Source organism: Seriola aureovittata, chromosome 1 (genome assembly GCF_021018895.1).
Source record: "Seriola aureovittata isolate HTS-2021-v1 ecotype China chromosome 1, ASM2101889v1, whole genome shotgun sequence".
Classification (NCBI taxonomy): domain Eukaryota; kingdom Metazoa; phylum Chordata; class Actinopteri; order Carangiformes; family Carangidae; genus Seriola; species Seriola aureovittata.
Genome location: NC_079364.1, coordinates 22,694,755 through 22,721,732, shown reverse-complemented (window position 1 = coordinate 22,721,732; position 26,978 = coordinate 22,694,755). Strand labels below are relative to the sequence as shown.

General features: G+C 41.1%; 2 protein-coding genes across 2 annotated transcripts in view; both read left to right on the top strand.

The window, feature by feature from the left end:
- myo5aa (myosin VAa) overlaps positions 1-19,746 on the top strand; it is a 53,349-nt gene extending 33,603 nt beyond the window's left edge. The window contains exons 17-39 of the mRNA XM_056399980.1: positions 127-213; positions 734-842; positions 967-1,178; positions 1,381-1,537; positions 1,664-1,903; positions 2,036-2,284; positions 3,334-3,427; positions 3,570-3,718; positions 3,938-4,051; positions 4,219-4,353; positions 4,680-4,736; positions 4,901-5,128; positions 7,289-7,389; positions 10,466-10,664; positions 12,614-12,707; positions 12,804-12,953; positions 13,278-13,432; positions 13,845-13,934; positions 14,165-14,315; positions 14,453-14,735; positions 14,865-15,039; positions 15,230-15,310; positions 15,835-19,746. Of these exons, the coding sequence (XP_056255955.1) occupies positions 127-213; positions 734-842; positions 967-1,178; positions 1,381-1,537; positions 1,664-1,903; positions 2,036-2,284; positions 3,334-3,427; positions 3,570-3,718; positions 3,938-4,051; positions 4,219-4,353; positions 4,680-4,736; positions 4,901-5,128; positions 7,289-7,389; positions 10,466-10,664; positions 12,614-12,707; positions 12,804-12,953; positions 13,278-13,432; positions 13,845-13,934; positions 14,165-14,315; positions 14,453-14,735; positions 14,865-15,039; positions 15,230-15,310; positions 15,835-15,987 (3,463 nt within the window). The 3' untranslated portion in view covers positions 15,988-19,746. The remainder of the gene's footprint in view (positions 1-126; positions 214-733; positions 843-966; positions 1,179-1,380; positions 1,538-1,663; positions 1,904-2,035; positions 2,285-3,333; positions 3,428-3,569; positions 3,719-3,937; positions 4,052-4,218; positions 4,354-4,679; positions 4,737-4,900; positions 5,129-7,288; positions 7,390-10,465; positions 10,665-12,613; positions 12,708-12,803; positions 12,954-13,277; positions 13,433-13,844; positions 13,935-14,164; positions 14,316-14,452; positions 14,736-14,864; positions 15,040-15,229; positions 15,311-15,834) is intronic.
- A 3,125-nt stretch (positions 19,747-22,871) lies between these two features.
- gnb5b (guanine nucleotide binding protein (G protein), beta 5b) overlaps positions 22,872-26,978 on the top strand; it is a 10,340-nt gene continuing 6,233 nt past the window's right edge. The window contains exons 1-5 of the mRNA XM_056400104.1: positions 22,872-23,164; positions 24,261-24,397; positions 24,557-24,598; positions 25,628-25,704; positions 26,382-26,514. Of these exons, the coding sequence (XP_056256079.1) occupies positions 23,053-23,164; positions 24,261-24,397; positions 24,557-24,598; positions 25,628-25,704; positions 26,382-26,514 (501 nt within the window). The 5' untranslated portion in view covers positions 22,872-23,052. The remainder of the gene's footprint in view (positions 23,165-24,260; positions 24,398-24,556; positions 24,599-25,627; positions 25,705-26,381; positions 26,515-26,978) is intronic.

The window sequence follows — 26,978 nt, the reverse complement described above, 5'->3', positions numbered from 1 at the left end:
TTACTCAGTTTTCCTATAACATTGCTGCCCTCATTGAATCAAGCACTGTGCTCAGGCTTAGTCACCATCTTAGCTCAGGTGCAATTCATGGTGGCCTCACTGACTGTGGTTATATGTTGTCGGCAGGTTTGATCCTAAACGTGCAGTGCAGCAGCTCAGAGCCTGTGGTGTCCTGGAGACCATCCGCATCTCTGCTGCAGGTTTCCCATCCAGGTATTGATGCATCCCAGCAACACTCCTAAAGACTCTGATATGTTTACGATGTGTTGTGCACACTTCTGATTTGTTGTCTTTATTATCTGTCATCACTCTCTCTCTGTAGAGGAAACTGTTTTGTCTGAACTCCAGAACTGGACTTTTGTTTGGCTTTGCTTATTAGTCACCTTAATATCTTTTAAATCAGTATCAATTCTGAAAACCTTAGACATTAGTGAGTGTTTGTTCCCATTCCTTGTTCCCACAGGAATTTTTGGAATATCATGTATAGAAGTATTAAGTCAGGGTTTCTATGTCAGTCACCTTACAGGATAATATCACTATGTATTTCACAACTTAACATGCATAAATGCGCTGAATTAAATGGTAGTTCTTCAGAGACAAAGTCAAACAGCAGAGCTAGCTGTTTCCCTCTTTATACATTTACTTTTGTGATAAATTGTTAAACTCTACAAAAAGAAAGGAGTTAAATGTTTGGGTTGTGGTGGTTTTCTAAATGCGTCTGTGTGTGTCACAGATGGACGTACCAGGAGTTCTTCAGTCGTTACAGAGTGCTGATGAAGCAGAAGGACGTGCTTTCTGACAAAAAGTTGACCTGCAAAAACGTTCTGGAGAAACTGGTGCAGGTCAGAAAATTAAGAGATATATATTATTATTTGTGCATTTTCTTTGTGACTGCACAGTACATCTGTCTCTTTTCGTCCATCTAATCGCTGTCTTACCCCTAATTTTGCTCCGGTCTTTCCTCAGGACCAAGATAAATACCAGTTTGGTAAGACCAAGATCTTCTTCAGGGCCGGCCAGGTCGCCTATCTGGAGAAGTTAAGGGCAGACAAGTTGCGTGCTGCATGTATCCGCATCCAGAAAACCATCCGCTGCTGGCTGGCACGGAAGAAGTATCTGCGAAAGCGCAGCGCTGCCATCACCATCCAGAGGTTCACCAGAGGATACCAGGCTCGCTGGTGAGTCAACTCCTTCCTTCAGCCATTCACATACAGAACAATCACATGCAAAAACATCTGCCTCTCCTATGACCGCTATGTTTGACTCATAAGAAAGTGCCATTGCAGTCAAATAAGTTGAAGTTGAAGGTTCAAGGTTCACAGTAATATTTATATTATAAATATGTGTTGATTGAGATGCTTATATCTGGGCTCTCCTCAGCCTGGCCAAGTTCCTGCGTCGCACTCAGGCCGCCACCATCATCCAGAAGTACCAGAGGATGTACGTGGAGAAGAAACGCTACAGGCAGAAGCAGGCTGCTGCACTGGCCATGCAGACAATCCTCAGAGCTTATATGGCCCGGCAGAAGTACCAGGCGGTAAGACACGCAGATAATATAGTAAAATCTCAAAATAGCCCCAAAGAATCTGCTTTAGATCCACAATAGTACATGAGCTCTGATTTCCCTCTGCCTTTCCTTGACTGTTTCTGTGTCTCTCTGTAGCTGCTGCGGGAGCACAAGGCGGTGATCATTCAGAAACGCGTTCGTGGCTGGTTGGCTCGGTGCTGGTACAAGCGCTGCCTTGTCTCCATCGTCTACCTGCAGTGCTGTATCCGCAGGATGAGGGCGAGGCGTGAGTTGAAGAAGCTAAAGATCGAGGCTCGCTCAGTGGAGCACTTCAAGAAGCTCAACAAAGGCATGGAGAACAAGATCATGCAACTGCAGAGGAGGATCGACGAGCAGGTGAGATGTTGACTTTTTCCCCCCCGTGTTTGTTTTTATACATAAGAATATATTCATTCACATATCCTTTTATTTCTAATTATTTATGATTCATTTCGGGTGTTTTACTGTTCTGTTTTACCATCTATCCAGAGCAAGGAAAACCGGTCGATCAACGAGAGGCTCGTTGGCCTGGAGAATACCTACTCAGCAGAGAGCGAGCGAATGCGCAACGAGCTGAGCCGACTGCGTGGGGTGGAGGAGGAGGCCAAGAACAAAACCAACCAGGTGACGTCGTTGCTGGAGGAACTGGAGCGGCTGAGGAGGGAGCTGAGTGCCACGCAGCAGGAGAAGAAGACCATCGAGGACTGGGCGCAGAAATACAGGGACGAAATGGAGAAAGTAAGGAAGGATCCACATCATTACTGTTACCTGTTGTTTTCCTGCTCTATTTCCTCCTAGTCTGAGATCAAGTAAAGTAGCTTTACTTGTATATCTCACCTTTTCCTAGGTTAACAGATTTTGAATTTCAAGAATTCACTTTTTGATGTGGCCCAACTGAAAACAAGTTGATTCTTCTCTCTACTCTCATTAAACAACCCGTCCTCTCTCCTAGTTTTCCAGGTTTAGTAAGACTGTGACTGTGAAATAAAAAAGAAAGGGCTCCTAGAATCTCCCATAGTTCCCTGGAAGTACACAGCATATTACTGAATACTATATTTGCATAAATATGGATATTGGCATCAGAGGAAAACAGTTTTCCCCCAATTTAGGAGACACAGCGAACCAGGGGGAAAAGGTCACGTGGTGGGCTCAGGGGGCAGAGTTGCCCCGGGTCAGGTGAGCACAGGAGATAGAGTAGCGTTCTAGTGAGGTAGCCACTGAACTGTGTGTGTGTGTGTGTGTGCGTGTGTGTGTGCATGTGTGAGTGAGTGAGCGAGCGAGTGAGTGAGTGCTATTTAAGTTGTGCACTTTGTTTTTATTATATTTTGATCTTGATCTATAAACTCTAGAACAAAGTTCTTACCCAGAAATTTCATGACCTCTGATTAATTACAATTCACTAATTTATTGAACTACAAAAGGAACTTCTCCTTTAAATCCATCAGTCAATCTTTGTTTGTGTTTATTTCATTAATCATTATTTTCTCTTGTGTCGCTCAACATGGAGGTCAAAGTTTAAAACTACACTGCTGGAGCTGATTGGGATTCAGATCTGCAGGAACATAACTCTTTGTATTTTACTTCAAATATCCCAGGAGGTTTTTCAGAATGAGGAGCACTTGTTTTGAGCATCTTTTGAGACTTAGGAGTTACAGTAATGTATTGAATGAAAGATGTGGATCAGTCACATTTACAGTAGGACTGATCATTTCACATTCAACATGCAGTCAGTTTTACACCAGCTTTTCACAAGATGTTACTGAAGGATCATTTCTGTGTGTGGTTAGATGGTCTCGGAGCTGAAGGACCAGAATGGCTTGCTGAAGAAAGAGAAGGACGACTTGAACAGGTTGATTCAGGAACAGAGTCAGCAGATGACAGGTATGCGAACATCACCACATAAATCATACTAACTTACGGCAACACATCCGTCTTCATCGTGTAGAAACATATAGCTGTCTCCTAAACCACACAATATGTTTCTTTTTTTTTTTTTAAACTACTTATTGTTTTGTCTCATCAGAGAAAATGGCGCGGGTGATAGCAGAGGAGACTCAGCAGCTGGAGACAGATCTGAACGAGGAGCGGTCTCGCTACCAGAATCTCCTGACAGAACACCTTCGCCTCGAGGAGAAATACGACGACCTGAAGGAGGAGATGGCTCTTTCCTCGGTGAGGAACACTTACACACACCACTAGTCATTATTCATGAGAGGTTTACCTTATGTGTGTGCACAATCATACAGTTTTCTTCTACTCTACCTGCTAAAATAGACAAAACACTAAGACAGCAAATTAACTGAACGCATGTTTGTCACCCATTATGCAGCAGGGAGAACTTGAGTTTATTATTTTCTAGTTTAAATTGTTGATTTTCTCTCCAATCCAAAGAATGTCTCCAAGCCTGGTCACAGGAGAACAGATTCCACTCACAGCAGCAACGAGTCAGAGTACACCTACAACTCAGAGTACGCCGAATTGGAAGAAGGTTCCCGTACCACCGAAGTAAGCATGTTGGCATTAAATATTATCACATTTAATAAGAGGAAATATCCAGACACTGTTTCTACTCTGAAATGTGTTCATCACAGTTTGAGTTGTGGATCAAGAACTTTAGCGTTTAAATACTTTCTACTGGGCAAATACTCTCCTAACATTTCACTGTCATGCAGGATGTGACACGAGGAATCGACACCTCTCTGACCCTCAAGCTGCAGAAACGTCTCACAGAACTGGAGCAAGAAAAGCAGTCACTGCGCAACGAACTGGAAAACAAAGAGGAGCAGTTCCAGCGGGCTAGAGCCAGGGTACTGACATGGTCCCTCTGACATATATCACTTTATTGATAAATTTCATAACACTTAATGTTATAGGCCTCATAGCAGTGTTTTAACCTATGGGAAAGGGTTGTAAACATACAGACGCCTTTCATATAATTATAATTGTAAAGAGGCTTCTCATAATTATGAACACAATCCAGATTGATTGATTGATTGATTGATTGATTGATTGATTGATTGATTGATAGATATAGACATTGGAAGAAAGGTTTGCTGAACCTTTTTTCCTATAAGGCTGACCTGATTCCAGTCCGTCAGGTTTCCTCATCACCATTTTTTGCTCCTTGTTTCAGGATGATGCAGAGTTTAAAAAGGCTCGTGGGGCAGAGCTGGAGTATGAGTCGCTCAAGGTAAGTAGTCATATTAGGGTGAAGTACAAAAAATGCATAAACACATCCTTCAACTGAAATCCATTGATTTCTGAGAAATGCTTAATCCAAAGCCAGGTAACTTCAAAATGCCTAATTTTTCACTTGTTACTTTGACCGTAACGCCGAGTCGTTTCACTTCGCAGCGTCAGGAGCTGGAGTCAGAGAACAAGAAGCTTAGACATGACTTGGCAGAGATGAGGCAAAGCCTGCTGGGTGACGCAGCTACAGGCGCCGGTGCCCCAGGCTCCCCTGCTTACAAGGTGCTGCTGGATCAGCTCAATGCCTCCTGTGAGGAGCTGGAGGTTCGCAAGGAGGAGGTGCTGATCCTGCGCTCCCAGCTGGTGAGCCAGAAGGAAGCCATGCACCACAAGGTAAAGACAGTATCTTATCATTTGTTAGTATTCAGGCTGTAAACATCCACATATAACTAAACATTTAGGCTCTTTTTGTCAAATGGTGTCATTATTTTTTTCACACGGGGTTTTAACTGTGGAGCTACAGTAGATGTCGGTGGAGGGTGTGCTGCTTGCTTGAATCCACCTTCTTACATTTATGTGTTTCCACCCCAGTCTGTTTCTCTGTTTGTCTGTATCCCAGAAAAGTAACAAAAGAATTTGGCTGAGATCTCTCACGGACTAAAGATCAGTTTAAATATATTTTGACAAAAAATTGATATTTGATAAATAGCTCTTATGCTGTGTTCATGTAGTCCAATCCTAATTAAAAAAACATTTTTTGAGTGACATTTGAACCAGAGTGAGCACTCTTTTGTTAGATTTTGGGGCAAATTCACATTTAAATTGTCCATACTGTATGTTGCAAATATTTTCACTGTACCCTCAGTGTGTCTAACTCTCCTGTCTCCACCTTCTCTCCTTCATCCATGCTTTCCCACAGGATGAGAAGGTACAGTTGAAAGACTGCATCATGCATGAAAATCTGACACTTTCATGGTGTGTCGTGTCTATAAAACCTCCTCAGTGAAGAAAGCTGATCCAGCAGAATCAGTTTGATTTGCAAACTACAGAGTAAAATATCCATGTCCAGTTTGCTCTTGATTCTTTCAGAAACAAGTACAAGACCTAGCAGCACTGTTAGGAAAATTAAAACAGACCCCATAAATACGTAAGACCTAAAAAAAACAGCTATGGATGAAGTATCTTGTATTGTTTTAGTGGTGGATATTTCTTACTTTTCATCAGCATCAACTTAAACATACTAAAGCTGCTGGTGGTTGCAAAAGTACAACATCAACTGCAAATTTCAGGTTTTAGTGTCAGTATCCTAAAATGAAAAAAACATTTTTTTACTTTCTACAAGACTTTAAGAGGCGCTACTTTTCTGTATAATGAAAAACTTCCCCCTCGGTCACCACGTGATCTTGTTCCCCTGAATGAAAGATTCCTGTTCTCAGGGAGCTGTGGGAAATCACACACTCAATTTGATGAGTGAAGTAAAGAGAGCACGTTAAGAGAAAGTGGTTACAACAAAGAATTTAATCTGAACACATAGTAATACTTAGAACCCCACATTGAATCACGGAAATTATCATCAATAATTTACACTGGAACCAGAACAGAACAGGGAACTGAATAATGGTTAGGAACAAAATACACTGTTAAGCCTGGTGATGACACAAAAACCACAGTAAAATCAGTTGCTGTGACACAAGATCAGCAGTTCTTACTGTAAGAGGCTTTACACGCAGACTCTGTCCTCTCCTCTGGCTGTAGTCTGACTATCTCATCTGTCTCGTCCTTTGTCTGGCTGAATGGGTTTATGGATTATTTGTAAGGTCTCTGAGAGTTTTGCTCTGTGGTCATTTTACAGAATCCATTTAGCATCCATCCTTGTAAACGCAGTCTGTAGTACATTCAGTACGGTGGCCCCCAAGCTCTCGACAAGTTATATTCAAATTGCGGCCTGTGGATAATGTGAACATCTGTCTACATCTCATCATGTGCAGAAATTAATTCTTGTCTTTATATGAAACTGTCACACATCTGTCAAATGTACCCTGCTCCAACACTCTCAAAAACTATCCAAATTTTGATCACAAGTGACCTTTAGCCCATGTTACTCATCAGCCGGTGCTCAGCTATCAGCAGTGTCAAGCTCATACAAGCACCTCTTGTCTCCTGAGAGCTAGAAAAAGAGCCCACAGCCTTGATGTTCCCCGTAGATAGATGGCTGTCTCATTTGATGGCTTGTCACTGTGTCAGCCTGAGGCTCCAGCTGGCTCATGATTGTTAGGGTAAAAGGACAGTCGTAGCCAGCAGCGACACTGATGCTGGCAGAGAGTCGTCAGCAACAACACACGCTGACTGCTCATAGCAGTGTAAATGCACACTAATGAAACCATTGACTCTCTTGTCTTTGTTCATACACCTAACCCATATGAAAATCCCAGCAGTTGAGGTGATGATGTGGTTTGTGATGCAGCTTCACAACCAGCTGTAAATGTGGTGTTATTCTTTCTCGTTTATCCCTCTTTCCTAATATCTCCTCCACCTTCTCTCTCCTTTTTCCAGGAGACCATGACAGAGCCGTCTGTCTATGTTGAGGATGTGTCTAAACTGAAGGATGCTGATGAACTCAAACAAGCTTACATAGGCCTCAAAGACACCAACAGGTACTATGTTACAGCCATTACTCCTCCACGTCTCCATGTCTCTGACTCCTTTAACTTTTGTTTATCCATTTTAATATCTTATCAAGCTCCAATATGATGTCTGTCTGATTGTTGCATGTGAACGTATGTGTGTTTGTGAACGCCTCTCTGTCCCGTGCAGATCTCCTAGGTTCATACGTAAGCCGCTGGAAGTCAATGATCTCCTGAGTAGGCTCAGGTAACGGATGAGAGGTGGCCTATGCATCATGGAGCAGAGCATGCATGGCCACGCTGTTGCTGAACAGGGTTAAAAAATGATACAAGTGATCTGATACTACTGAAGCTGAAACAGCAGACTCACACTGCTGTGCTGATGAAAGCTTGGGTAGCTTTGCGTGGCATTTTCTGCCCTAACAGCATGATGAATATAATATAACAGCTCTAGCTACAGTTTAGCTCTTTATTATGCTCTAACAGAAGGTGTGTGTTTACTGGTACTCACTGCAGTCAAGGAACTTGTATTTGGCTTTTGAGTGAAGATGCGGGGATTGTAGGCCTGCATGTGTTTTGATAGTTCAGCATTAACAAGAGTCGAGTGTCTTGCTGAAGGATCAGACTCAAAATAGTTTCCGGTTTACCTCTAAACAATGAAACTTTGTGGTTTCAACAGCTCTGGTCTCTCTTTGGAGATGTTGCAGAACTCCATATACAGGGCAGCAGTAAGAAAATGTGTGGCATGAAAGCATGGACACGTCAGAGCTGAAAGGGATACGACTTTTATCAATCCGTAGAGCCACAGAGTGACGTCCTCACACACTCACTGTGCAGCAGGTTTTATGCTGTTGTAGGACCCCCTCTCTCAGCTTCATGGAATGAGTTTGGCATGAATACTGCATGAATTGACCCTCTTGCAATACGTTACTATACGTCTTTAATCATGTTTTTATGTTCAGAGATGTGCAGCACACCTTTAAGGAAGTGTATGGTTATAGACCCTTAAACATTTTTGCTAGTACCCACCCTTGTTTTCCACAGGTTTTGTTCCATTTATTAAATCCACTTTCCTCTGCAGCCAGTAGTTCTCGTCTCATTGGCCTTACTTACATCATTAATTACACTTGATGATGTAACTACAGTAGATAATTAACAGCAAATGTGAACAATGTCTACGCAACTAAATTTTAAGATAATAAAACCATCATGTCTTTGCATTTTAACTCCCCAGAGTTTCCCAAAAAGTTTTGCTGTGCATCACTACATTTTTTCCTCCTTTCATTTTTCCCATGTTGCTCCTTTTGTTGCTTGTTCCCTTCTTTGTTCACACACCCACATCAGAGTTCAGTCAGCAGATCACAATGAACGCAGGAACAAACTCACTCACACAGTGACACTGGTATAAAATACAACTAATTTACATGTTCAGTAGAAAATGCACAGTACACAGCAGGCTGCACATACACAAGACAGGAAATGAAACGTGAGTTGGTACCAGCATGATTAAATGGCCAAATAGTCACCAAAAGGGAGATAGAAGCATACACACATCAACAAGCCGACATCTCATATTTAAATAACCATATTCTTGTCCACGTCGTCTAGTCTGTCCCCCCACCCCCACCCACCCATCCCACCTTTTATTTTGTTGTTGTGTTGTTCATGTTCCCTTGTGCTGTGTGTCGGTCAGATCCGCCGCTCCAGACTTCCATAAGCTGAATGAGGACGGAGAGCTGTGGCTGGTTAATCAGGGCTTAAAGGAGACCATCAGGTGTTATTGTGTTTCAAACACAAGTGTGATTTTTGAGCATGACACGTTGCCTTTTCACAAGAAAGGATGTGTACTGCTGGTTTTCTTCATTCACATATTTTCTCTCTCACGCCTTCCCAACCTGTCAGAGTTTTCTCTCCCGTCTACCTTCCTGTTTGTCCAGCTGTTTGCCAGTTTTGGACATTAGGACTGCTTGTTATTAGGTCTTAGTGACCTGGGAGCTTTATTGACTAATCAGAAAATTTTACAGATTTAGAAGCTGGTTTTGCTGCCAAATTCACACACCCATTATTTTATACTTAGTCGCCATAAAGACGCTACTCTATGTTTTATGGATATGGCCTTTTACACAAGCCCTGCCAAGGTAGACAACGATGTTTTTGGCACAAGACACTGGCATATGACTTTACAATACAATAAAAAATGACATAGAATTTGGTCCATTCCATAATATATAGTGTGTAGTAATATATACAGCGCTTTGCTTTGATTTTTCCTTTTTATTTACGAGACATTTCAGCAGAATTTGTCTTCATCCTGTTACTAACCTTGTTTTACTCACTTATAATGGCAACCTGTTGACAGCTTCATGTAACGAAATGTTCACTGCAGAGCTTGCTTCAAATAGTGTTTGCAATGTGTGATACTGGTATGTTGTATAGCTTTTTTGATGCTAGGATTGGATTTACCAGCTGATCAGTTGTTTCATCACTAACAGCTTACACTGCTGCAGTGACAGAAACTCCTTTGTTCCTGATGTTTAAAACAAACCCTAAGAATTGTTCACAAGCACTGTTTGACTTGGATCTGATGACTCAAATCTTCAGTGCTTCATCTTAAACTATCATCTCTGTTCACTCTTTTGACCGGCTACTGTATTGGCGAGATTCAACTTTAAAAGAGCGTGAAGCTGGATGACTCAGCAGAATAAAGAGAGTGTTCAGAGAGGCTGCGCTCGAGGCTGCACAGCATGCTGCTGTCCTGCACCACCACACTGTGGTGAAAACCTCCACTTTTATCATTCCCTCTCTCACTGATTTTTTTCTCTCCTCTTCTCTCATTTTTGTCTTTCTCTCCTGCTCTTTCTTCACTTCATTCTGCATACAAAAATATTCCTTCTCTCCCTCAAACCTTTCCCTCCCTCCACATCTACCTGTCCGCATCTTCTTCCTGTCTTCCCTCACATCCTCTCACCTGCCACACTCCTCTTCCTTCTCTCTCATCACCCCCATTCTTTACCCCCATTCTTTGTTTTGTCTTTTACACGCTGGTCCTCGCCCCTTCTTTCTTCTCCGTCCACCTCTGGTCTCCACGGTCCGCCCCCACCTTCAGGTTACTGGAGCACCAGCTTCAGACTCAGCGTAGAAGTAACGACAGTGAGGTGGAGGCGTTGCGCGGCGAGCTGCAGAATGTCAAGGAGGAGAACAATCGTCAGCAGCAACTCTTGGCCCAAAACCTCCAACTGCCTCCAGAGGCCCGAATCGAAGCCAGTCTGCAACACGAGATCACCCGGCTCACGAACGAGAACCTGGTACGCTGCGACACACACACACATATACACACAGATACATGCAAGCTGAAGAAGAGAAGTAACTTCTATGTCAGTTTAGTTAAAGTGCACATCACAAAGAGTCTGAGCCACACTTTACAAAACATAAACATCAGAGATACAACAGTGAGACCTCATGTACAAATACACAGACAGAGGCAGAATCCCAAACATACAGGTAAGACTGTTAATTTAACAATTACAAAATTGAAGTAATTAGTTACCAAAGTAGAAATCATCTTAATTTATACTCAGCCAGTGAAACTTGGAGAAAAAAAGTTTTAAATCTAAATTTTAAAGCATTTCTCCAAATGAACATGAAGTTTATACTCAAATAGTCAAATAAAGACTTTTAATATCTAATAACCTCAAGATTTCAAGTTACAATATACATGCTGCCCATATTAGACCGATCTGATGTAGCCAGCAATGAAAATAAATCAAAAGCTTTGTTCTAAACCTCCCACCATGGATACCACAGTGGTTGGGATGGCACAATGTGCCTCCTTCTTGGTGTGTGGCTCATTTAAAGGTAGAAATCTTCACCTTCACATGTTATTTCCTCCCCATTACAGCACAGACAGCAATACTGCATTGTCACACTTCATTATTGTTTGTGACAAGCAATTTAAAAGAGTTAAAAGTCATCAAACAATAAAATAAGACGGATGCAAATGTTACTTAAGTGGCATTGCCAGTCAGGACAGTGACCCAAACACTTGATCGTCATTTCTCTAAAGACCTTGCGGACAATCTCCAGCTGTGCCGACATTGCAGGGTTAGTGTTTATCGTCCTCCTCCGCCAGACAGGATATAAGAAAATACATTTCACAAAAATTATTGATTTCAGGTTCAAGGGAGGTGCTGTGTTGTTGTTGTGCTCTGCATCCAAAACATTTCTGCTAAAGAACGGTAACAAATCACTCTGGTGCCTTCGAACCAGAATCTGCTCCACACCAACAACAACACACACACAAACACACTCAAATGCTCTTTTCAAGCGATGAACACAGCCGAGGATTACTTGACTTCCACTACATCACTCCGAATCACAGACAACACATTATTTCCCCAGTGTAGTGTATCTTGTCTCTAAAGCTGTTTGGGTTGGTGGTCTCAATCCCACTTGGGTTTCACATACAAAGCAGCCACTTACAGCGCTGTGTCACGCACACACACACACACTCATCTGTGTGGATGGTGTCACCTGACAGGAACTCATGGCCGAGGACCCCACAGCATCCAGAGAAGCTCGTGTCATCATTTTACGACGGATGGTTGTATGTAGAGACAGCGCGTGTTTGCCTGCGCGCACGTGTGTGTGTGTTTGCATGTGTGTTAGCACTAACTGAGGTTGTGTGTTTTGAATGAAATGGCAGTAAGCGTTGCTCTAACTCTGCAGCAGTGTCTTTTAACTCACAGCGGAGCAGCTCTGCACCCTTTTTTCTTTCCTAACAGCCAATGAGTCCTGCAACTTCTCTTCTTCTGACAAAAAAATCAGCCCAGCAGCTTTAATGTTGATTTCAGCCCCCCACCCCCACCCTCCTCTTTGTTTGTTTGCTCTTTTTCCACAATTCATATTTTCCAAGACAGAGCTGGATGAACTTTGGACAAGTTTCAGTTCTTCTCTAAGAATTTAGAAATTATTATTGTATATTTTTTGACTACATATATTGTTTTTCTTTGACATAGGTGTTTATCCACACATAAAAATGTCCAATATTTAAACGCCACATTTTTGGTGGCAGTAGCATACATCATTTCTTCTGGCCTTTTAGCTGCAGATTTACAGAAGTGCTGAAGTTTTCATTTTTACCACTGGAGGGAGACAGTGTGAAGCAGGCTTATCTTCTTTTCACTATTCTGTCACTCTTTTCTTTTTCTTTTTGTCTTGCCCTCTCTCCATCACTTTATCCTGTCGTCTGTTTCAGGATCTCATGGAGCAGCTGGAGAAGCAGGACCGAACCATCCGCAAGCTCAAGAAGCAGCTGAAGGTTTACTCCAAGAGGATTGGAGAGATGGGAGGTACGGGGCAAATCATCATTCAGCAAAGTCTTGTTAAGACATGTGTTGAGAAAACAGAGCAGACTTGACTGTCGTTGTCCTGTGTGTGTGTCCTAGCGGGTCAAACCGAGGGCCAGACGTCTCCAGGACAGATGGTGGACGAGCCGATCCACCCCGTCAACATTCCCCGCAGGGAGAAAGACTTCCAGGGAATGCTGGAGTACAAGAAGGAGGATGAGCTTAAACTGGTCAAGAACCTCATCCTGGGTAAGAAAAAGAGGTTCTCCAATGAGCCCTCTAGTGTGTCTCTGTGGTTCCACTGTAACAACTGTAACACTGAAACTGTTGTGGGTTTTGGAGTTAAATATATCATCTATTGTGCCTTTGTTTCACGTAGACCTTTCTCAAAAGGGAGGAAAATACTCCATGAAATCATTATGAGAGCTAAGAACAATGCAGGGCAGTGTTAGAAATTGAAGGTTTGATTTGTGGGTTTATCCAGTCTGAAATCTAAAAAACATCTGTACCATGTGAGTTTCATCCTTGTTGCCTCGGTCCACGACTAAACTCGTTTCTCCTCTGTCTCTCCAGAACTGAAGCCTCGCGGTGTAGCCGTGAATCTGATCCCAGGTCTGCCAGCCTACATCCTATTCATGTGTCTGAGACATGCCGACTATGTCAACGATGACCAGAAGGTCCGCACTCTGCTCACCTCAACCATCAACAGTATTAAGAAGATACTAAAGGTATGTGTGTGTGGCAGTGCTCCTCATGTAAAACACGAGCGGATGGATGATGTAAATCCCAACAAGTGAGGATGGAGATTTGGGCGAGATTTGTAGTTTGGGTTTGAATATTCATGCTCATTGGTCAGTCCATGTCCTCGAATGTGCTAGGTAAGACAAAGTGCTGAGTAAATGTGTTTGTACTCAGCTTCTGGGTGGTGATTAAAGGGTTAGTTCATCCGTGGCCTGTTTGCGTGGCCAGATCCCACCAGTAATAAGAGAAAATATGTTTCTCATCTTTTGGGTGAAACAATCCTTAAAATGGTTGTTTTCAGGAAGTTGCAGGATATTTTGAGGTGGAGAGGGTCTGGTGGAGTTACAGTATGACGGGTACCAGCGGGTTCACTGACCACATTGTGTCTTTCTTCCTCAGAAACGAGGAGATGACTTTGAAACAGTGTCTTTCTGGTTGGCCAACACCTGCCGCTTCTTGCACTGTCTGAAACAGTACAGCGGAGATGAGGTGAGACTGACTGGAGGTTGTTTTTTTTTTGTGTTATTTTATCATTAACTTACTGTTGTTTTGATTCTTTATTGTGTTTTCATCATTTGTAAGTAGAAAAAAATACATTTATATAAATGCAGAATATTAAAGATATTTAGTAAATTATTTTTATCATTAACAATGATAAAAAATCCCACCCTGCTTAAAGGCACTTTTCTTTTTTATCTGCTGGTGTCTGTGTGTCACAGGCTTTCATGAAGCACAACACATCGAGGCAAAACGAACACTCTCTGTCCAACTTCGACCTGGCAGAGTACAGACAGGTGATCAGTGACCTGGCCATCCAGATCTATCAGCAGCTGATCAAATGCATGGAGAACATCCTCCAGCCCATGATAGGTATGTGAATGTACATGTCTGAGTGCTCATGCGATTTAATGCTACTGTAGTTTTGACAATAATGATAATAAGTGTTGCTCTTTTTTATTTTCTTACATGCATGATGCAAATACTATTTGTGTGTGTGTTCTCGACAGTCTCTGGCATGCTGGAGCACGAGACCATCCAGGGCGTTTCTGGGGTGAAGCCCACAGGTCTCCGTAAGCGCACGTCCAGTATCGCTGACGAGGGAACCTACACCCTGGACTCCATCCTGCGGCAGCTCAGCGCCTTCCACTCCACCATGTGTCAGCACGGCACCGACCCCGAGCTCATCAAGCAGGTGGTGAAGCAGCAGTTCTACATCATCGGAGCTGTCACCCTCAACAACCTGCTGCTGCGCAAGGACATGTGCTCCTGGAGCAAAGGCATGCAGATCAGGTAGGAGCTGCTGCTGCTGTTCAGAGAGGAGCCACGCCAGAGTGGGGCTGATTTATATGATGACATTTTTTTTAACTGAATGTTGTTTCTGTTGTAGCCACTTTACTGATCGTGTGTATGTGTGTGTAGGTACAATGTGAGCCAGCTGGAGGAGTGGCTCAGAGACAAAGGTCTGATGACATGCGGAGCCAAGGAGACCCTGGAGCCTCTGATCCAGGCCGCTCAGCTGCTGCAGGTGAAGAAAAAGACTGACGAGGACGCTGAGGCCATCTGCTCCATGTGCCAGGCCCTCACCACTGCTCAGGTAAAACACCCTGACTCTTATTAGACCACATTCAAATAATCCTGACTGTAATAAGTCTGAAGTCACGTTTGAAAGATTAAGGTAGAGACCACATGATTTCACAAACCTGAGGAGAACTCCAGGTATTTGTTGGTAACTGTAGGTTAAATGTGTTTCTTTTAGTAACCTTTTAGTTTTTCTTCTCTTTCAGATTGTGAAGGTCCTGAACCTCTACACACCAGTCAACGAGTTTGAGGAGAGAGTGTCAGTTGCATTCATACGAACCATACAGGTAATCTACTCCAGATGAATCAATACAGCACTGGACAGACTATTAAACATAATTAAAGGACATGAATGCCCCAGGAAACACCATTTTACAAAGTTACACTCTCCAAATTATAGCACAAATTGAATCTAGTTATGTTAATTTGAATTTGATAGTGAGTAACCCCAACCCTCAGTTAGTAAACTGGCAGAATTTCAAAAGACTTTACTGATTTATTTGCATGTTTTGACCCACCTGCTACAAAATTGGACCTTCTCTACACAAACCCTTTTCCTAAACAGAGCTTAGTGTTTTATATTTTTTAATGCCTTCTCCAAGCAGACATTTACTAGGTTACATTTATTTTAAATCATTTGCAGCTGCATTATCATGCGGTGGGGATGTAACTTATATAACTGTGTTTTTAAAATCAAAATCAAACATTTTTAGTTTTTCCAATATTTAAATTGGCCCTTTTTTTCTGCAAATCAAATTTGACTGCATATTAACTATTTCTGTCTCATTTGCTCTCTTCTTTTACCCTTTAGACTCGCTTGCGAGACCGTTGTGAGAGTCCCCAGTTGTTGATGGACACAAAGATGATATATCCAGTCACCTTCCCGTTCAACCCCTCCTCCCTCGCCCTGGAAACCATCCAGATCCCCGGCTCGCTCAACCTGGGGTTCCTCACCCGTGTCTAACCCAAGGCCCTACAGCGCTTTTGGCTTAGTGGTCATTGTTGGAATTGCAAGTCACATGACACCCACTGGCCCCAAAAAGCCCCATACACAGTCATCACAAGAGAAATAAATACATTTTTGTGAGCATCACAAACACTTAAAATTAGGGTTTGTATTCACACAATTTGAGCAATTATGCCAAAATATTTATTGAAAAGTCTCCTGTTGGTATCCAGTCCTCTGATTTATCCCTGGTCTAAATCTGGACACGCACCCCACCACATGCTGAACTTTCATCATGCATCTGTACAGTACTTACATCCTCTGAACGTACACATGCACGCCTACACTTAGGTGCACCCTCTCCGACAAAAACGCACGGAACCCCCAGTCGCTGCCGCTGGTTTAAATCTGGCTGAAAAACACTTTAATCCATCCACTGCTTGTATAAACGCCTGCCTCTTAGAGAAGCCACAGGACCAGATCAGTGCATCCAGTGCTCGCTCTCCATCAAAACCTGGGTCTGACTTAGTGATCTCGGCCCTGATTAGCCCAGCTCCCTCCCCTGTGTTTCAACTAGTGGTTATGATAGTCGTTCTTGTCATCGTCTTGTTCTCTGGCGAGAATATACGCACCCATAGGCGAGAGCAGGCCCCGAAGGAGGTGCTGAGACAATGAATAAGTTGGTAACTTGTAGTCTAGCTTGATACGTTGGGTTTGTACTACAAAGTGAATTCTGAGTCTTAGTACAAAGCCAGTTGAGTGCTAATGTTGCTCTCTCCACCCAATGTTAACGAACCAGGCTTTGTTCTGTATACTGTCATTTTACACTTAAACAGTCAAGCCAAGACAGAACTCATCATCTGTACTATATTATTTATACATATATAAATACATATAAATATGAATAATATATATCATGTATTTTATTTATTGCATTAACCTCCGTCCCCACCCTCCCTTTTTAAGATTAGAAGCTTCCTCCTTGAAGAAAATGCGTCCGATATGAAGGATGGGACCATCGTTTCCCAAGATCAACAGCTTTGTAAAGACCGTTTTAGTTCCGTTGTGGGCTGTTTATGTCGATACCAGGTAAATTATGTAGGATAGTTTAAGGAGTGCCAGCACAGATGATTATTCGTTAGGTCACTTAACTTAGAGATGTTGCTTTGTTGTAATCGTAAACCTGCATTTCTGGAAGGAGAAATGTTGCACAGGTTTTAACTGAGGAGAGATTTCAAAGGTACGAGGGTAAAACTCTGCTGAGGGTTTAACCTGCTGCAATCTTTACTGTTTACAGCTGTGATTAGAGCTGAGCGTCACAAGGACACACGGGCTACAAAGATATACACTACAATACAACACAAATATTACACTCTGCTTCCTGCTGTGTCACCGGGGGGTTTTTTCACTCTGAACACTTCCTCCTCTCCTCTTGTCTTCTCTGATCACAGCTCTAGTCAGAGCTTTGAAAATGTTTTACTGTTATCGTTGTGTCATTATTTATTTCAGTAAAAATTATTTGTATCGTAAAGCCATGTATCACTGGGCAGAGTGGAGAGAAACGGTTTCACTGAAGGTGGTTTCGGAGAGTTTGCCACAGATCTGTCCAGCTTTGCATTAATTTCTCTGCTGTAGCCTCAAACTAAAACTGACTGCAGACATGTGGACCGACTCCTCTCTCGTCTCCTGCCTGTCCACCCCTATGCCTTCCTGCTTAGTGATCTTCTATGACCAAAAATACTGACATAGTGAGAGATTTTTTTCTCTTTGCTGCACAGATTGTTTTGGTTCAGATATCTAGACATATTTGCTACATGCTTTTCTAAGGCTGAGGCTATTGCACTACATCAGTCAGTACGGCTACAGTGTGGTGTACAGCATGCACTGCTGCTGCTGCCCCCGTCGAACCTGCATGGGCTTAACTTTACCAGCTACTAGAAATTAACCCGCATGCCACAGCTTTTTGTTTTGTTTTGGGTTTTTTTTTTACAGTAAAGAAACTGTGGTGTAGCTGAGTCATTGGATGAGTGTCAGGGAATCTACTCATGTTTTTAGAAAAAGTCCTTTGTCTTCAGTAAGAATTGTCCTGGCTGCCTCGTGTTTATCACTTTTAGTTTACTTACTTTTTTTTTGCCCTTAACGTTCGTAGTCAACCAAATTTGCCTCTTGCCCTCATGTGAACCTTATTTTGCCTGAAGACCTTATCCCCTAATGATAAAATGATTTTCTTTTAAGGTGCTTACATACGTAGGAGATTGTTAAAGGTCACCAAAACAGAACTCAGTATCTTTTTCTTAATTTATTTTTTGAAAGCTTATTCTTAAATAGAAATGAGCCTTCAGAAGCAACAAACCAAGTAAAGATGCAAAGTATTTGCAGTATTGAGAGCCAGGGAAATCTCAGCGACACAGTACGTGCTGAGAAATAAAGATGTTTGATCTGAAGTGACATATCTCAGTAAATGACCACAAACAAGCCACAGATGAAAACTAACTGTAAGTGGAATAAAGAGGGTTTAGTATGTGAAGTTGTTTTGTGTTGCACTTGTCTTTGAAAATAATTTGATATCCATATGTTGGGACCATTTTAATCAATCTGCCTTTTGTTATATTTTGTTTGGATTTCTTGGTAGTTTAACGTTTGGTCTGTGTAAAGAGTACATATCTGAAGAGAGAGACGGTAATTGAAGGAATGAATTAACCATATGAATGTTAAATAATGTTAAATGAAGTGTATCATGATTTTAGCTGCACATTGTGGACAAAGCCTTATCTGAATTATTTGCTATCTGAATGACTTACACACATTATCAACATTGTGGCATTGTTTTTTTTCTGTCAGTGCAGTATTTTTTTTTCCACTGTAAGATGAATATAAACTGTTAGATGTGAGCATTTTTATTTGATGAGGTGTCCTGTTGTCCTACAGTTGGTGTCACAGATGGGTTGCTATCAAAATGCACTTTCTAATCATTGCAGAGGAAGTCGGATAAATAACAGATGGATATGGACTGTAAAAAGAAATACTTCACACTTAAGAGCCTCTTTTTGTTTTTCTTTTGATTTCCATCTTCTTACACAACTCTGGCCCCTGAAGCTTCTTCTACCACATTCCCCCTATAATTGGATGCTTCCTATTCTTAATTAGAAAGCTTTTTTTCTTGCTGTTTTATTAAAATTATCAATGAATCCAAACCACAGGTAAGAAGACGCACTCTTGTAAGTTTCGTGGCTGCAGCACCAGCCTTCACAGACTCAGACTATCCCTGTGGATTGACGTATTGAGAGCGTAGAATGGGAAGGCTGGCCTAGTTTCAGAGGAGAAAAAACACACGTTCATTCATCGGTTTGTATTGTTGAGCAGAGCTGCGGCGTCTTGCTCCCCTGGGCTTCTCTTGGCCTCTCAGACAGGAGAAAATGTCATTTCCTTCACTCTGCATTTTTACATCAAGGAGAGAGTTGGTTGTATGATATGACGTAGACATTATAAATTACCATTGTTCTTATCAGCACTAGCGTTGATTGTGCCATTTTAAAAAAATAAAAATTGTGAAAAACAGAAATATATCATCACCCCAGCTGTTGTGGTACTGGTATGAACATGCTGAAGCCAGCACTGAAATGTTTCCTCTCTAAACCCATGTGTACATTTGACAAACTGGACTGTTTGTAGTTTCTGGTAGCTGTGCTTAGTGAATGTGTTCACCGTTAAGAAATTAAGAAACTTGGAATAAATTGTCAAATCTGTAAAAGTAAATAAAAGAATTCAGCACTGTCAGATTGTCTGTGCGAGATTTTTTTTTCCTCATCCCTTTTTTTTAGAAAATGTGATTATTACAGTTACGTAAAAAATAATCTATTTGTAGCAGAAAACTCATTTAATATTAACATTAAATAAACAATCTGCAGTATTGAGAGATGTTTTAGTTCATATGACAACAAGGGGCCAATGTAATGATTAGTACTGAATGAATATTACACCATTGTGAGTTGAAGGTAATCTAAAGGATTTTTATATTTTAAGTCAATAATGAGCAGATTACTGTATGCTGTAAATGTAACTGTCCACGCCTTGCAGGTATACATGCAGCAGGTGCAGATGTATGAAACATGGAGGGAGAAGCAGAGCAGAGTCGCAGCTTAAACACTTCACTAAGAAGCTTACTGTTCCCTCTCTGTCCCTCGCTGACAATCCTCTTCACTGGAAAAACTCAACTTAGTTCTCCAGGGATAAATACCTGCTCAACGGAGGGAAAAAAAGTTCTCTTGTGAGGTAAGATTTAATATTCAGCTTTTATTAGCCTTCATTGTTTCGCTGTGATATTCCTGCAGTTTGTGGAAATATGACTCAGTATGCTGGTGTTGGTGTTTTTTTGTTCACATATGGGTTAAAGTCACAGAGTAAGTTGTGTAAATGTAACTAGAGTTTACGGCATATACCTGTTTAGTTACAAACGTGTATTTGATAGTGCTGAATCTTTTTCAGTTTTTCTTAAGGCCCAAAGCATGTTCTGAAAGTTTTACAAAAAAACCCTAGTAATTATTAGAACAAAGTTTACACATGATCATAAATTCTGGACCATCGTTTAACTTGTGAGGACTTCAAATGGAAAAAGAAACACTCACTTATGAGTGCAAGTGTGACCTTAGTAGCAGTAGTGAATTCTCAGCTTGAAGTCAGTGTAATCACAATATCATATGATCCCGTTCCATGTTCTACACACTGTATATAATATCAGTATCGATAGAAGGATATCAAATGTAGCAATAATGAACGTCAGTCTGTCTGTCTATTGGATTTTGTAAGATATATTGATTATAATTACAAATGACAAGTTACAGCTTCGAATAGAACAGAAGTGCAGCACATGTGCAGCAGTGATGAAATGTAGATTTGTTTGGTAAATGTCGAGTGTTTAGTGTTTATCATGTGCGCAGGTCCCAGAATAGCTGTGCTGCACTTATTTCCTCTGGAGCTCAGAGAAGGATCAGGCTGGAGTAGATTACCAACTACTTATCTCCAAGGCCACACACACACACACACACACACACACACACACACACACACACACACACACACAGGCCAAGTGGTCACAACCCAGCACAGAAATCAAAAGAGCCTCAATCAAGACAAAGATTTCTCCAACCTGTTGTCTAGCTGAGGAAATTTATATTTATGTTCGTGTCTCTGTGATTTCCACAGGTGTGTTCCTGATCATCTGCAGCCATGTGTGACCAGACGTTTGTGGCGGTCACTTTTGGCCCCTGCGAGAGCTGTTCGAACGCCCGTCCTCTAATGAACATCTACATTAAGAATGAGCCCATCAACTACTGCTCCTTCTGTGTGGAAGTGGTGCGTGATGTTTTCCTTTCAGTTTATCATCAACAAACAGCTGCACAAATCATTTCATTGCACCCAGTGGCAATTTTTGCAGTATCTGAAAGCTTTTCTGTGTAATGAGAAACTGTAGTGTCGATCTAACAGGGATTAGCACAGACTGTCCGCTCTAACGCCGGCTGATGATGGGTACCTTGGTTTGATGAGGATCACATTAACACTTTGTACAACATCTGTTAAACTGTGGACATGCCACACAGCAGCATATAACTGTATTAACGTGTCTTATAACCTGCACACACACACACACACACACACGCACACACACACGCACGCACGTCATGTGGACCTAAAAGTGGGAGATGCATGCCGGTGAGACCCCTCCTAATCTGTGGCTCCTTGTCAACAACTCTGCAGACACTGATCCCACAGAGCAGAGTGTCCACTGTGACTGTCCCCAGTCAGACTTTATCAGATAACAAAATGGTATATGACTGAGAAAAAAGTTTCAGTTATATGATTTTAATATGAATAGTAGATTCAAAATGTTTAGATCTAATGTAATGGATATATTTATCAATACTCTTCAAGTCTGAAACCATTTTCACGAGAAGAAATAGTAATTGTGTTTAAAAGTCTTCATCAGCAAGAGCATATGAATCTGAAATTTGGTGCTACAGAAAACTTTTATCCTCTGCCATGTTGCTGCTTTGATGTGATTTAATATTGGAAACTGAGCCAGTCAACTTGAAATATAATGCTTAAGTGTGTTAGGGAAAAGGGGATAATCCAAAAATATTTGTTTCAAGTCTTTTAGATATGTCTACAAAAAGGGTTAACGCCGAATAATATGTCTAACATTTAAATTAATTATTAAATAAGATAGTAATTAGTTCCAAACCACAATTTGCAAATATATAGGCTACTGTAATTTTTTGAAAAGGCTAAATAATTTCCTAAAACAGCTGGGTAGTGTAGTTTTTAGCAGAAGTCAAACAGGAGCAAATAGTACATTTGAGGATTATATTTTCAGACAAAGATAAGATTAATACACATTTGTAGCTCTAGTGAGTGCAGTCCCCTTTATGCAGTACGTGGTAAGGAATGTGCCATCCAGTGCAATAGTGGAGCTGATGTTATTTTTTAATCATTTTTGGATAATGGACCTCTATAGCAAAGGGGATAAATTAGGCTTTGGCTACACACGGACAGAACTTATTAGCAGATCAATTCATTGTTGGGTTTGGCCTTTTATGTGGGATTTAATGACAAGAAGAAGAATATGGAATATCACCAGACCAGAAAAACGCTAAATGAAAACGCTAAATGTTTTCATTTATATATGTATATATATATATATATATATATATATAATATATATATATATATATACATATATGTAATTTTATCCATTGTTTTCATATATATATATATTTAAAAGTAGAATAGTTTGAAGTCAACCACAGTAACTGGAAAGTAGAAACTGGCAGTAGCTGTGTTAGCAGCGGTGTTAAAGTGCGTCCGTGGCGCCTGTGAGCAGTGTGTGAATAACAGAGGGAGGAGGGGCAGAGCAAAGCTCAGTGTCACCCGCGCGGCAGCATCACCGTTGCACTCGAGGACAATCTCAACAAACCTCTAACCGCCAAACAACCGTCCCATTCCCCCAAATTTACCTCCTTTCTCCTGTGTTTTCTGCTCCCCTCTCCCCCTCTCCTCTGCTGTTGTTTGTGTGTATCCTCCTCTAAGATGGCCTGTCAGGGGCTCCAGAAAGGGGAAACCCTGGCGACACTGAAGAGGGAGAGCGAGAGTCTGAAGAAGAAGCTGGAGGAGGAGCGGTGCAAGCTCAGCGACGTGGAGTGTAAGTGTCTACACAACAGGAAAACATAACTAGGCTAACTAACTATTAATCTGTCCTTTTTACTGAAACACTTACAGTTTGACAGGTGCGTGAACAGCTCGTGAACACGTCGTTTATGCTATGGATTTGATTTTGTTTGTTTGTTTGTTCGTTTGTTTGTTTCCACTATGTTATGATGACTGTGAACAGCTGTTCACATAGTGGTGGTCATTGTGGAGGAAAGTTTTAATCAAGTAGTCATCTGTCTTTTTGGTGTCTGTTTAGTGATGATGATGATGATGATGATGTTGATGATGATGATGATGATGAGGTTGTTAATAGCTCTCAGAGTCGCCCTCACTGCTAGAACTCAGATGTCCTCATAATCCTTATAAAACCGATTTGATTTAACACTGACCTTCAGTTTGAATATAATAAGTGATTTGGGCTTCTTGGGTTCAGTGTGATATGCTCTGCTCTCTGGTGGTTGATACACGTCCTTTTTCAGAGACTGAAATAAAGGCAGCTCAGTTTATGATTTAATGCTACAGTGATGTAGGCTTTAACTTTATCCATCAAATATCCCACATATTTGCAGATGTGATCTACTAATTTATTCAATAACCCTCCCTGCCACCTGTTGTGGAAAATAACCCAGTAAACTGTTCATTAATTGTGTCTCTTTGTAGCTGTTGGATTTACGTTCCAACAAGAAATATTAACAGCAAAGACCGGCTCTTGTCCAGCAGCCTCCTGAGACTTTGGGCCCCTGGGCCTGTGCACATAGGCCCACTCTGTAGTGCTTCCATGTTTATACTTCTCCTCCACTACATTTCATAGGGAAATATTGTAGTTTTTACTAAATCGTCTTACAGCTATAGTTACTATTAATATTGCAGATAAAGATTTTACATTCCAAACATACAGTATGATCAGCTTACAAGGTAAATATTCAACAATGATGCCTTATGTAAATTTTGAGTGAAATTTTGGTCTTACAATTTTGTGTGTGTGTGTGTGCGTGTGTGTGCATGTGTGTGTGTGTTTGTGTGTGTTTGTGTGTGTTTGTGTGTGTGTATGTGTGTGTGTGTGTGTGTGTGGGGGGGGGGTACCTCAGTACAACAGGTAGCTGAGAAGATTGAGGTGTTGGGTGCTCTCTCCATAAAGACCAGACGTGTGCTGAAGGGTCATGGGAACAAGGTTCTTTGTATGGACTGGTGCAAAGACAAACGTCGTATCGTCAGCTCCTCGCAGGTACACACATGCATATACACACATACAGAGGGGTTTATTATTTTATACTATATTAGGAGAGATATTGTGAATTATTAGTAGTTTTAAGGAGAAGAATGTTTACAGTACATGGGATATATAAAGTTTTTATGTAATACTGATTTTCTTTCTCTAATCTAGGATGGAAAAGTGATTGTCTGGGATGCATTCACTCTTAATAAGGTAAGTAGAGTCTGTGAGTAAATTAGGGGGGGTAATTACATCATGTTTTAGATTCTTTTGAAGAAAATAATTACTTTTGGACGCAATCATTCAAAAGTTTTCTTTTGATGTTAACTTCAATATTCAGGTCAGAAACTGACACAAACATCCTGGATAATTTAATGATTATGGCCATCCATTGTTATTGTTTATTGTGCATTTCTCCATCAGCTTAGTCATACTACATGGTTGTCATGTGGGACAGGAAATCAGAGTTTAAAAAAACAAAACACTTAATTGATCCATAATGATCCATACTCATACAGTGATGTATAAATACAGTGATTCAACTAGTTCTAAAAAACCCAGAGTTAAATTTTACGGGGTATTTGCTGTGCTGACAACAGCTCAGTTTGATCTGTTGTACTGCAACCGCACTCTCTGACGTTTTCCAAGTACACCTGAAGCATCATGTCCCAGGTGTGTGTCAGCAGAAGCATAATTCCATATTCATGCTTCAATAATGTCACTCAGCATAAATCTAAAGGTTGAGGGAAATCCCTCAATAGACAATGGTAAGCCTGGTTGCCCAGTGTAACCTCACCCACTTCTCCACTCTGTTATCTATGGCTAAGAATTTTTTTCATGCTCAGATGTTCATGTTGTCCTCACCATATGTACTGGTGTTGGGTCATCCTATACTCCTGTATTCCTCTGAGAGAGGGTGCAACACGGAAATAGAAATGTGCGTTTAAAGATTATCTATCCATCTGTTCGCTGTAATGGCTGTGTGTGTGTTTTGTGTGTGTGTGTGCATGAGTGCACTTAAATGGTAGCCAGGATGGAGCAGACATAACTACACTAAACGTAATCCCTATTAATACTCACCACATCCAGATTTACTGCAGCTGTGTGTGTAACTGTCTGTGTGTCAATAGTTTTCTAGAGAATATATTTTCTTACCAGTAACCTCTCTTTTGCATGCATTGTGTGTGTGTGTGTGTGTGTGTGTGTGTGTGTGTGTGTGTTTTTGATATCTGTGTGTTACAGGAGCATGGGATAACCCTGCCATGTACATGGGTTATGGCGTGTGCTTATGCTCCCTCAGGTTGTGCTGTGGCATGTGGGTGAGTATGAACATAAATCTAAAGTAATCTAAAGTGAAATAATATATTTGGAAAAATTTTACTAGAAAGTTAGTACTGTTATGAATGAAATTATATATTTTCCAAATTAGTAAATACAATATTACTAATTTAACCACAGCAATGTGGATAGGACAAATATAGCAGCGGCCATCTCGTTCCAGGTGAAAGCTACTCATAATCTAAAGCAGTAGGTCTGAGGAGCTCATAGTGTGAACAGAAAGAGGACTGAGGCTCCATCAGAGCTGAAGTGGATCATAAAGAGAACTGAGTCATCTTTCAAATTAACTCAAAATGCAACAACTCAAAAAGAGTTTCAATCAATTTTTTGTTGGTTCATTTTAACAGGAGTTCGGTTCATTTAAAAAGGACTATGTGAAACACCCTATTATTCTGTTGCCTCTAACTTTCTCTCTGAGTCCTCATTTTCAATTGAATATAGCCAAAATCACAGCACAACCTTTGTCTTTAATTTATGTGAATGGTGATTTTGTCAGATGAAGACATGGTTATAAAATCTGTATGTAAGTGAGTAGTAGGACGTGTATGTTTGGTGACTGCTACTGTTTTTACTCAGAGACACTAAATTAGATCTTCAAGCGATATGTTTTATTTAATATCCTGAATTTAACCTTTAATGTTTTTATCTCCTACAAAAGCGGACTGGATAACAAGTGCTCGGTGATCCCGTTATCACTGGACAAAAACGAGAACTTGGCCGCAAAGAAGAAGTCGGTCGCCATGCACACCAACTATTTATCAGGATGCACCTTCACCAACTCTGACATGCAGGTGAGCACCAGATTTGTGCAGTGTGAGAAGCAGATATAAGAGGCATAATATTTACTGTATATGACCGTTTGTGATCTTTTATAAAGGATTAAATTGCTGTCTTCCACTCGTTCTGAGCACACAGATTCTGAATGCACTTGGAAATGCAGGTATTTGTAAGATTTGATGATAAAACTGACTTCATTTTGAGAGTTATGGTAGGGGAAAGGTTTGGAAAGGTTTGGTATTGTTTCGTGTTTCTTGTTAATAGAAGTGATTGTTGCCAAGACATGCAACACTTGCATACAACCTTTTGTAAGTTCATCCTTTATAACTTGTGCACTTTTTGACATTTGATCATGAGAGTCCATAGAGTATATGTGCAAAGTTTTGTGCGTATCAGACTCACAGCCAAGGGGGAGTTTGAAAAGGGAGGTTTTTGCAAATTTCGCAATTTTACTCAATTACAAGATTTTTCATATTTG